The sequence below is a fragment of the Bufo bufo genome, chromosome 1 (assembly GCF_905171765.1).
Source record: "Bufo bufo chromosome 1, aBufBuf1.1, whole genome shotgun sequence".
Classification (NCBI taxonomy): Eukaryota; Metazoa; Chordata; class Amphibia; order Anura; family Bufonidae; genus Bufo; species Bufo bufo.
The window spans coordinates 196,698,604-196,710,934 of record NC_053389.1 but is presented as its reverse complement, the minus strand read 5'-3'; the positions used below and the strand labels follow the sequence as shown (position 1 = coordinate 196,710,934).

Below are 12,331 nucleotides of genomic sequence, written 5' to 3'. Positions count from 1 at the left end.
AGTATACATCCCGCATAACAATGTATTTTGTTTTCCTTTAGACTAGGTCTACACGACGACATTTGTCGGGCAACATTTGGTTGCACCAATGTCGCGCGACAATTTTTATAATGGCAGTCTATGGTGTCGCACTGCAACATGCAACATGCTGCGACTGAAAGAAAATCAATTTGAGATGGATTTTTCTGCGACTGACGCGTCGCAGTCGCATGCTGCAGAGCAACACCATAGGCTGCCATTATAAAAATTGTCACGCGACATTGGTGGAACAAAATGTTGCACGACAAATGTTGCAGTGTACTTGTGCCCTATCTGTCGCGCAACTTATTTTCGTACGACAAATGTCGTCGTGTAGACCTAGCCTTAACCCCTTCGGGACCCCGCGATTTTCTGCTTTTGCGGTTTCATTTTTCACTGCCTGCCTTCCCGAAGCCATGACTTTTTATTTTCCATTTACATAGCCATATGAGGGTTTGTTTTTTGCGGCACAAAATTTTATTTTTAATGGCATAATTTACTATTGCACACAATGTATTAGGAACCTGGGAAAAAAAGCACAAATGAGATGAAAATGGAAAAAGAAAGGCATTTCCGCCACAGTTTTATGGGTTTTGTTTTTAGAGTGTTATGTGGTAATACTGACCTATTCCCTTCATTCTCCAGGTCAGTATGATTATGGCGATACTACATTTATATAAGTTTTTCTTATTTTTTTTGGACCGCACAGCCGCAGTGGAAAAGGACAGGGGAGGGGAGTAAACGGGCGGGCAGAGGCGCACGGAGGGCGGGGTTATAAGCCATTTAGGAGGTGCTGCCTGGGGCTCCGAGGATTGAGAGACCGCCCTGGGCACTTGAGAGGGCTCATTAACATAACCTTATAAGTTCATTTTCGGCTAAAAGAAAAGTCAGTTTTCTACAACAAAGGTACCGTTTTTAAGTTCTGGGTGGATCATATAACCCTATTTGATCGGTCTAATATGCTGAAATGTGGTGACAGACTCCCTTTAAGTGGGTATGTGAGGATGGGATTTCTAAACTAGACATTCAATTTTACAACTAAGATTTAAGATGAATAAGTTTAATTAGAAGGTTCTGAAGCACTTTGAAATATCCTGACCAATTATAGTAAAGGTAGATCTTACTTAGTGCCATTTGATATACGGTTCTTTTCTTCTCTGTGTTCTGAGATGGCTCATAGTCTAAAAGAATGAGAATCATGTAGGTACAGTAGGTTGAGCTTTATAATACAACATATTAAAAAGTAGCCATGGCAACATTGACAAACTAACTATTCTCTTCTGTCACATGACAGTAAATCTATACAAAGAAGTTTGTTGAAGCTACCATGGCAACCCGAGAGCAAGCATGTTCACATTAGTGCAGCAATTAGAGGACCAGGAGAAGAGCTAAATCTTACAATATCCATTGAACTAAAAAAATTTACTATAATTCTCTAGTACAGTAGTTGGAAATATAGAAAGAATGTTGTACATAGCTTTGCATTATTTATGCCCTTCAGGTTTATAGTAAAAATACTGTAATGCATACAGTCTGCTTTTCAGTTTTTAGCCTCAAATTATGGTACGTGTAATTAAATAGAAGAGACAAAATGGAGTCATGATGATTCAGACGGGTCTATAGAACAACTATTATACATGAGACTACTGTCAGATCAATGCAAATAATCCCATTTTATATCAAAGCAGAACCTCAATATTAGCAAAGCAAAAAACATAAAAGGAAATACATTCCAGAACTGTGGGCGTGAAAACTGGCAAAGTTCAATTCGTGACACAGATTTTCTGGGAACTGAGATGTATAAATGATCCAGGAGTTTTACCAAGAGATTTATACACAACACATAATTCCGGTCAGTAATAGTCGTAATACAGCACATAGGTAGTACCTTGTTCTCTATATTCTACGTAGACCAGGGCAATAACAGTAGTGGATCCCCACACCATCCCACAAAACAGGTATAAGAAAAAATTAGAGCTGCCCTGTCTATAAAAAAAATAAAAAACGATAAAACCCCTAAGTGAAAGACACTATCTCCTTCAGACATGTTTGACTGTCCGAAAGGTCAACCCTTCCCTAAATAAAACCATTAAAGAGTGGCTCCACCCATATTTCACATTTTATTCCAGTACTGACAGACATGCTGTGTCATTTTTTAGGGACTATGGTGGCCCATTTGTGAAATTATAGTTTATTCATTGCAACAGGATGTGGATGAGAAGTCTGGCATATCAATGAGCTGTGGGCTCACCTCCCTCCCACAACTGATGAACAGCTTTCTCCTTATTTCTGTGCATAGGAAGCAAACACAAAGATCATAAAGATCATGTAAATGATAATCTGTAAGTTTTACAAAATGACGCCTTAGTCACCATTGAAATCAGTGTGTCTGTTACTACTTTATCCTTCCTCTGAACTGTACTGACTGCGTTGCTTCCTAGGTCAGCGGTGGAGATGCAAGACACAAAATCCTAAATGTGCTCTCTTATGTGCACATAATCCTATGTTATAGATTGGGTACAGGATCTCTACATATAAGAGTGAACATCCTAGACAAGATGCTCTGGACAAGCTCCCTAATAGACAGTCAGTCAGGACCTGATGTAAATGATACATTTGCAATGATTAAGATATCTATATATTTACACAATACCTTTATTATAAAGAATAAATGGGAACTCTCTAAAATTACTTTGGTAGACTTAAAGGGGTTGTCTGCTTTTTACTATTGATGGCCTATCCTCAGGATAGGTCATCAATATCAGATCGGCGGGGCTCCGACTCCAGGCACCTGCACCAATCAGCTGTTTGATAAGAACACAGTGCTCACATGAGCGCTGCTGTCACGGATGGTGTAGCAGGTAACAATAAGTAACAAATAAAGATCTGACTGACTTGATCCCAAACTAAGGAACAAAAGGGTGAGCCCTATTAATGCCCTAGAGCTCTCCCTCACTGCTCAGCCCATGCAAAGATCTCAATGATAGAAAGTTGCATGTCCACGTACCTTAGACTGAGTGACACCTGCAAACCCTATAATAGTGAGGGGACACAACCACCGGCTCCCTGCACTCAATACAGAGGGAGTCAGGGTCACCTAGAATCAAGCCAACAGGAAAACACAAATACAGAAATAGACTTATCTTGAGGAACCAGCAGTAGCAACTTCAAGCAGTGAAACCAATCCAGGAAGTAGTATAAACCGCAAAGTGAAGCAGTATAGGAGGAGATATATAGGGAGGCAATCACTGCTAATAGATGACAGCTGGGAGAGGGAGAAGAGATGTCAAAGCGAAAGCAAAACAAAAGAACATCATGCAGGAAGTACTGAAGAACGTCTATCAGAACTTCTCAGAGATCTGGTGGTGACAGCTGCCTTCTCTGCTCTGTTTACCTGCACACCGCAGCAACTTCAGGGGTGAGCAGGTGTAATTCCAAGTATGGCATCCCCATTCACTTCTATGGGACGGCTCTATCTGTTCAAGTGAATACTACAGATCCGTCCCATAGCCGTCCTGTGGTGATCAGGTAAACAGAGCAGAGAAGGCAGCGCTAGTATGAGCGCTGCCTTCTCTTTTAACAGTTGATCGACTCCCGCTCATCTGATGTGGATCTGGCAACATAAAGGGGTTGTCTAGGATTAGAAAAACTTGCTGCTTTATTCCAAAAACTGTCCATGGGTTGTCTGGTATTGCAGCTCAGCTCCATTGAAGGGAATGGAGCTTAGCTGTAATACTACACACAACCTGAGAAAGCAGCCTTTTTATCTAGTCCTGGAGAATCCCTTTAATATGCTGTCTAATATAAGGCTATAGGTTTGTACAGCTAGAAGACAATAGCAAAATATGTTCCACTTGGCTACTAGAAGCACTGAAAGAATATACCCAACACATTAGGGCAGGTGTAGTATTGCAAATACACCAGGTTTTTTTAGACAAAAAATGACGTGCATACTTTGTATCATGTTTCCAAACTTTTTTACACACTATTCTAAGCATTTTAGGCCTTGTCCGCCAAGAGAATGTGGCTTCAAGGGAAATGGGTGTCACTTTCTGTAAAGGGGAGTAGCCTAAATGCATCTCTGTGCACCAAAAAAATGCACCAACATTTTGGCTAATTTTACAGTAAAACTTTGCCAAGTTATAGGTGGAGTAAGGTTAGTTTTTTGTACACGGATTCCCTTTTTTTGGCGCACAGATACAATTTTGGCTCACAGGCAGAATTTTTAGTGCTCATAAAATAAAATTGGCGTATGGACAGAATTATAGCATAAATCTGCTGCAGGAAGACACAATACTCCAAATTTCTTTGAACCAGAATAGTACATTTTTGTAATATTAAAGGGTTCCTTAGCTTACATTTTTGTCTCATTTCAGCAAATCGCATTTATCATGTAAACACAGTTAATACAAGGCACTTACTAATGTATTGTGATTGTCCATATTGTCTTCTTTGCTGGCTGGATTCATTTTTATCACATTATACACTGCTCATATGCATAGTTACAATAAATCTGTAATCAAGCAGCGGTGGCTGTGTTTTTCACACTATAGTAGAAGCATAGCGTGCAAGCAAGACCACCACTGCTGGATTACTGGGTGATCGTAACCATGCATATGAGCAGTGTATAATGTGATGAATAATGATTCAAACCAGCAAAGGAAGCAATATGGACAATCACAATACATTAGTAAGTGCCTTTTATTAACTTTCTCTACATAATAAATGTAATCTACTGAGGTAAAACAACCCCTTTAATAAGTAGATCATGATAACCTGTGAAGGGAAGCTTTTTTACATAGTGCCTACCCTCCCTTGATCCCCTGATGCCACCGTCTTCGTTGCGCTTCTGGGCTTTTGTCTCTTCTGCTGGGGTCTCGACCATATGTGGCTGCTTCTTTTCCTGTTCAGCTACATGCAGCAGAGACGGTGGCATCGGGGGAGTGAGGGAAAATGAGTACTATGTAAAAGAGGTTCCCTCCACAGGTTATTACAAACTACTAATTGAGTTAAATGACCAGAGAACCTCTTTAAGACTGTTTCATATTCTTAGACAGTGTAAAGTGCAACACTGATAGTACATCTGCGCCATTGTTTATGAGTCTGGTATATTGATGAGGAGAGGTGGAAGAAATACTTTCCTCATGAATACACTGGACTCATAAACAATGTGTCCGGTGTATTCTTTCAGTAATACTAGTTGCCAAACAGCACAACATGTTTTGTAGTGTTTTGTCTACTAGACATCTGGACCTGTAGCTGTAGTATGCTGGCCTTACATAGGGCATCATATTAATCTGACAGATCAACTGAAATGCCTAGGAAGTGTCTGTAATTAGTAAAATGGAGCTACTATGGTTAGAGATGGCTGGTTCGTAGAATTTTTCGAAACAATTCGATTCGATCCGAATTTATTTGTGGTGAATCGTGTTAAAAAAACAGCTATTTCCTGGTTGCAGAGAGCCTGTATAGTGGTGGTGTAGACTGTGCCTTGCAGTAACATGCATAGGGAGTCTGCTGTGGTAGTGAAACAATGTGAGTCGGTTTGACACGCAGATGACAGGCATCGCTCTTAGAATCACTGCACACTTCACTTATTTGGGCAGTTATGGGGCCAAAACTGACTAAATAACTCAAGTATGAACCCAGTCTTACAGGTCGATGTTAGCGTCAAGAAGAAGCGCACTCCTTTTACACCGTCGTCAGCTGATTCCACATAGATGTCTACAGAACCTGTTCTATTAAACGCTTATACAAGTAGAGCCCCCCGACAGAGTGGAGAGCAGTCAGTTTGTGTTGACTTCACTGATTATTTTGCCTTTTCCGGTCATAACAATAACCCCCAAAAAACGGATCCTGTCTGTTGAGCATCCGCCTTCACTCAGTCAGCATTTGGTCAGTAATCCATCAGTATTGCTAATGCCCAAAAAAAGAAGTGGATCCAAAACAGAGATGACACGTGAATGGAATATTTGCATGTCTTCTGTGTTTTGTACCCACTCCTGCTTTTGGCTACCAAATCATAAGCCAATTCTGATGGGATCATACAGGCGTTACAGCTGCTAAACAGACAGGGTTTGTTGTGTGTCTCATTTTTTCTTCCTTCTGACAGATCAGAAGAAGTGTCAAAAAAATGGTGATGTGGTCCAGACAAAAAGGAAAAATAGTGGCCCAGTCATGGAGTAGGGAGGGTGGAAGAACAGCTTGAGAAGTGAGGTGGTGAGGTGGAAGCAGCATGAGGAGACCACAGAGTGGCCCAGTGACATAGTGGTGAGGTGGCAGCAGCAGCAGCATGAGGAAACCACAGAGTGGCACAATGACAGAGTGTTGAGGTGGAAGCAGCAGCATGAGGAGGCCACAGTGGCAAGGTGACATAGTGTTGAGGTAGCAGCAGGAGCATGAGGAGGCCACAGAGTGGCACAATGACAGAGTGTGAAGGTGGCAGCAGCAGCATGAGGAGGCCACAGAGTGGCAAGGTGACATAGTGTGGAGGTGGCAGCAAGGTCACATAGTGTGGAGGTGGCAGCAGCATGAGGAGGCCACAGAGTAGCAAGATGACAGAGTGGGGAGGTGGCAGCAGAAGCAGCATGAGGAGACCACAAAGTGACACGGTGACAGAGTGGGGAGGTGGGTTGCACTAACAGTACCCACTGATGATGGTGGGTGTAAGAAGGAGCACTTGGCATCAGATGTGTGGCATCAGGCGGGTGGCAGCATCAGAATAGTAGCTGAGGCAGGTAGCCAGAAGAAACCGGTCTCTTTTGTCAAGGTTTGAGTGAGGCAGCATGGATGATCTAATCTCATGCACCAGGCATTGGTGGGTGGAAATACTGGCTGATCCACGCCTGATTCATCTTGACAAAGATCAGTCTCTCCACATTTTGGGTGGACAGGCGAGTTCATCTTGGGGTAACTATTGCCCCCACTGCACTAAACACCAGCTCTGATGCCACACTACTGGCCGGGCAGGACAGCTTTTCCAGGGCAAACTCGGCCAGTTGCGGCCACAAATCCAGTTTGGCTGCCCAGTAGTCCAGCAGATCTTCGATGACGGGTGGCACTGTGCACTCCAAGTATGCCACCACAGGCTGGTTCAGGTTTTGCTCTATGTCTAGCTGCTGATGAGTAGTTTATTCACTAGGCAGGTGAAGAAAGCTCCTCATCAGCGACTCTAGACTCAGGCTGCTGCTGATAGAGCTTGTACTGCTCCTGCCACCCCCCCCCCCCCCAGCAGCCATGGCAGTGGAACATGAGCGCAGAGAGCCCCATCTGGTCAGACCTGCAGTAAAATATACTTTCTATGTTAGAAAGTATATTATAAGTATATCAAACCCCTCAGTATATCACACCTATCGATAGCACACCTATACCAGTCCTTAAAAGGACTTTTGTGGCCCTATTAGCTGGCGCAGATAAGCAGCGGCCAACTGACTACATAGAATGTCTCTATAGTAGATCATTTTGTCCTCCCTCTCAGCGGGTGTAAAAAAGGCCTCTATTTTGGACCAGTAGCAAGGGTCTAACATGGTGGAGAGCCAGTAGTCATCCCTCTGGCGAATGGTGACAATTCGGCTGTCACTACGCAAGCAAGTGAGCATGCATCGGTCAATTGTGCAAGTGACTCGGAGGGACTCCCTGCATACTGCCACGGTGTGCAGGGATCATATGCTTTGTCTTCCTCATCTTCCTCTTGCTCCTCCGGCTGCTCCTGCTCCTCCTCTCCTGTCACCTGTGTAGAAAAAACACCCATTTCGCTACACATTGCTTGTGCTCCAATGTCCACCTTTCTCCAGGTCAGCCCCCACAGGGATCATGTGGCCGTGAGATGTAGGCGCCATGTATCCAGTCCCCTGACCAGCCAGATTTACCAGCATCTTTTCCAGGATATGAATCAGTGGAATGACGTTGTTCATCCCGTAGTCCTGGGAACTGACAAATAAAGTGGCCTCCTCAAAGGGCACGAACAAACGGCAGGTGTCACGCATGAGCTGCCACTGGCTAACATCGAAGTTACACAGGGGAGTACCTCTGTCCACTTGGATCATCAAGAAATCGTTTATGGCCTTTCTTTGTTCGAATAGTTGGTCCAACATATGGAGGGTGGCATTCCAATGGGTGGAAATGTCGCATATCAGCCTTTGTTGGGCGATGCCGTTCTGCCACTGCAGCTCAAGGAGGGTGTGCTTGGCGGTGTATGAGTGACTGAAGTGCATGCAAAGTTTCCTGGCCATTTTTAGGGTGTCTTGCAGATGGGTGGAAGACTTTAGGAATAGAAATAGCCTTGCAGTTCGCCCAGCTGTCATTTCACTGCGAACTTTGCTCGTTCGCGATTCTCCGAACATGCGAACATATGGCGATGTTCGCATGCGCCATATTCTTTTGCATTGCGCTGAACTTTGACCCATGACACATCCATCAGGTGGGACAGGACAGTCAATTGAGACGTTTCAGCACAAGGACACACCCCCACCCTATAACAGAACCCGATCTGGCAGCCATTTTACATTCTGTGTTTTGCCAGTGTAGGGAGAGGTTGCTTTGTGGAGCAGGGACAGACTGTTAGGGACACCAAACGCTAGCTAATAGACCCACAAAAGGCCTTTTAAAAACTGGTATAGGTGTGCTATTGATAGGTGTGATATACTGAGGGGGTTTGATATACTTATAATATACTTTCTAACATAGAAAGTATATTTTACTGCATTTGTATTGTGCAGCTATATAAAGGGACAAACGCTATTGGAATAACTAATTGCAACTGGTGTGATATACCTGCTGCCCCCCCAAAAAAAACTGATTGAGGGGTGCGATATACCTCAATCCACAAAATACTGATCAAGGAGTTTGATATACCTGCTAACACAAAATACTGATTGAGGGGTGTGATATACCTATAATATACTTTCTAACATAGAAAGTATATTATAGTGCATTTGTATTGTGCAGCAGTTGTGTGGTTCTGCTGCGATACCGCAGGTATATAGAGGGAAAAGCGTTATTGGAACAACTATTTGAAGCGGCTGCGATATACCTGGAAAAAAAAAACTGATTGAGGGGTGCGATATACCTGCTTCCACAAAATACTGATCAATGGGGTTTGATATACCTGCTAACACAAAATACTGATTGAGGGGTGTGATATACCTGCTTCCACCAAATATTGATTCAGGGGTTCTATATACCTGTTTCCACAAAATACTGATTGAGGGGTGTGATATACCTGCTTCTACAAAATACTGATTAAGGGGTTCTATATACCTGCTTCCACAAAATACTGATTGAGGGGTGCGATATACCAGCTTCCACAAAATACTGATTAAGGGCTTTGATATACCAGCTTCCACAAAATACTGATTGAGGGGTGCAATATACCTGCTTCCACTAAATACTGATTGTGGGGTGCGATATACCAGCTTCCACAAAATACAGATTAAGGGGTTTGATATACCTGCTTCCACAAAATACTGATTGAGGGGTGTGATATACCTGCTTCCACCAAATATTGATTCAGGGGTTCTATATACCTGTTTCCACAAAATACTGATTGAGGGGTGCGATATACCTGCTTCTACAAAATACTGATTAGGGGTTCTATATACATGCTTCCACAAAATACTAATTGAGGGGTGCGATATACCAGCTTTGACAAAATATTGATTAAGGGATTTGATATACCTGCTTCCCCAAAATACAGATTAAGGGGTTCGATATACCGGCTTCCACAAAATACAGATTGAGGGGTGCGATATACCTACTTATACCAAATATTGATTAATGTGTTTTATACCTGCTTCCACAAAATACTGTTTAAGGGGTTTGATATAACTGCTTCCACAAAATACTGATTGAGGGCTGCGATATACCTGCTTCCACCAAATATTGATTCAGGTGTTCTATATACCTGTTTCCACAAAATACTGATTGAGGGGTGCAATATACCAGCTTCACCCAAATACTGATTGAGGCCTGTGATATACCTGCTTCCACAAATAGTGCTCTTTTCTAGGGACTTTGGCACAGGGTCATCTTGAAAATAACGGCAGAAGAAGAGGCAGGCCGTTCAACAGGGGTGGTAGGGGTTGGGCAGGTGCATCAGGCCGGAGCCTAAGTGGGAAGTTGGAGAAGGTCCGTGCGATTACGTCAAAGGATGCACCAGAGTTGGTTAAGTGTCTCACTCAGCCTTCCTCTTCTGCACCCTCCTCATCCTCTGTATCTACACCCTCCTCATTCTCTACTGTGTGCACCGCCAAAGACACCACTATAGCCCTTCCACTCGAGTAAGAGGAATTATTTTTCCATCCATTCCCAGACCTTACCGATGCGCAGCCATTCTTGGCATTGGATAAGGAAGAGGAGGTAGCCACGCACGCCACCCAGCGGTCTGATGACAGTACCCAGTACTCCAATCTTTGTGGTTACTGCAGAAAATAGAGGGATGGTAGCGCTTGTGTATTATATGCTCTGTTTAGTTGATGTAATGTGTTATTTTATATTAGAACACCGTTAGCCTTAGTGGGCTTTAGGAACTATGTTTATTACTTTTATTGCTTGAACATCCACAAAAAGGAGAAAAAAATAAATTTGTATTAATGGGCGGTCCTTGGGAGGGATCTCGGCTCAATAAATACTGCACCTGTGAGGGAGGATACTATCGCTCCTGACAAAGCTGGACTGGCGAAACCCGGGTTGGGTGGACTCTTGATGAAAGCAATTTGTTTTTATGAATGAAATTTTATGATCCTTTGTATGTAGAATAAAACCTGCTGATTGCGATAATACCTGGTGGAACTTCACTATTTGTAGTATAACTTCCCTCTAGGGTGCAGGTGTACGTGAGTGCACCAGCCTCTGGTAACCGATTGTTTAGCTACAAGGTGGAATAACCTGAGCATTGGAAAGAAGGGTCTGAGATTGGAACTCTACACTCAGAAGGCAGCGTGATCAACATTTTCCGGAAATTTCGCCTAATATACCTCCAGCCACATAATCGCTTGATCTTTTCTGTCCAGTGAATGCATAATTTTTTGTGCCTGTATTCCACTGGCCTGCAGTAAAATAGTTATCCACTCACCACCTAATATACCTACAGTCACATAATCACTTGTTCTTTTCTGTCTGGTGAATGCCTAATGTTTGGGGCCTATACTTCACTGGCCTGCAGTAAAATTGTTATCCACAGCCCGTCTAATATACCTTCAGCCACATAATCACTTGTTCTTTTCTGTCTAGTGAATGAATAATTTTTGGGGCCTGTACTCCACTGGCCTACAGTAAAATTGTTATCCACTGACCGCCTAATATACCTCCAGCCACATAATCACTTGTTCTTTTCTGTCCTGTGAATGCATAATTTTTGGGGCCTGTACTCCACTGGCCTACAGTAAATGTGTTATCCACTGACCGCCTAATATACCTTCAGCCGCATAATCACTTGTTCTTTTCTGTCCAGTGAATGCCTAATGTTTGGGGCCTGTACTCCACTGGCCTGAAGTAAAATTGTTATCCACTGACCGTCAATCTACCTCTAGCCACATAATCACTTGTTCTTTTCTGTCTAGTGAATGCATAATTTTGGGGCCTGTACTCCACTGGCCTACAGTAAATTTGTTATCCACTGACCGTCTAATATACCTCCAGCCACATAATCACTTGTTCTTTTCTGTCTAGTGAATGCATAATTTTTGGGGCCTGTACTCCACTGGCCTACAGTAAATGTGTTATCCACTGACCGACTAATTTACCTCCAGACACATAATCACTTGTTCTTTTCTGTCAAGTTAATGCTTAATTTTTGGGGCCTGTACTCCACTGGCCTATAGTAAAATTGTTATCCACTGAACGTCTAATATACCACCAGCCACATAATCACTTGTTCTTTTCTGTCAGGTGAATGCATAATTTTTGGAGCCTGTACTCCACTGGTCTGCAGTAAAATTGTTATCCAATGACCGTCTAATACACCTTTAGCCACATAATCACTTGTTCTTTTCTGTCCGGTGAATGCCTAATGTTTGGGGCCTATACTTCACTGGCCTGCAGTAAAATTGCTAACCCCAGACCGTCTAATATACCTCCAGCCACATAATCACTTATTCTTTTCTGTCTAGTGAATGCATAATTTTTGGGGCCTGTACTCCACTGGCCTACAGTAAAATTGTTATCCACTGACCGCCTAATATACCTTCAGCCACATAATCACTTGTTCTTTTCTGTCCTGTGAATGCATAATTTTTGGGGCCTGTACTCCACTGGCCTACAGTAAAATTGTTATCCACTGACCGCCTAATATACCTCCAGTCACATAATCACCTGT

At 43.0% G+C, this 12,331-nt stretch overlaps 1 protein-coding gene across 1 annotated transcript in view; it reads right to left on the bottom strand.

Annotated features, from left to right (window-relative positions):
* SHANK1 (SH3 and multiple ankyrin repeat domains 1) overlaps positions 1 to 12,331 on the bottom strand; it is a 553,037-nt gene that overhangs the window by 19,896 nt on the left and 520,810 nt on the right. The window contains exon 19 of the mRNA XM_040430330.1: positions 1,143 to 1,199. Within this exon, the coding sequence (XP_040286264.1) occupies positions 1,143 to 1,199 (57 nt within the window). The remainder of the gene's footprint in view (positions 1 to 1,142; positions 1,200 to 12,331) is intronic.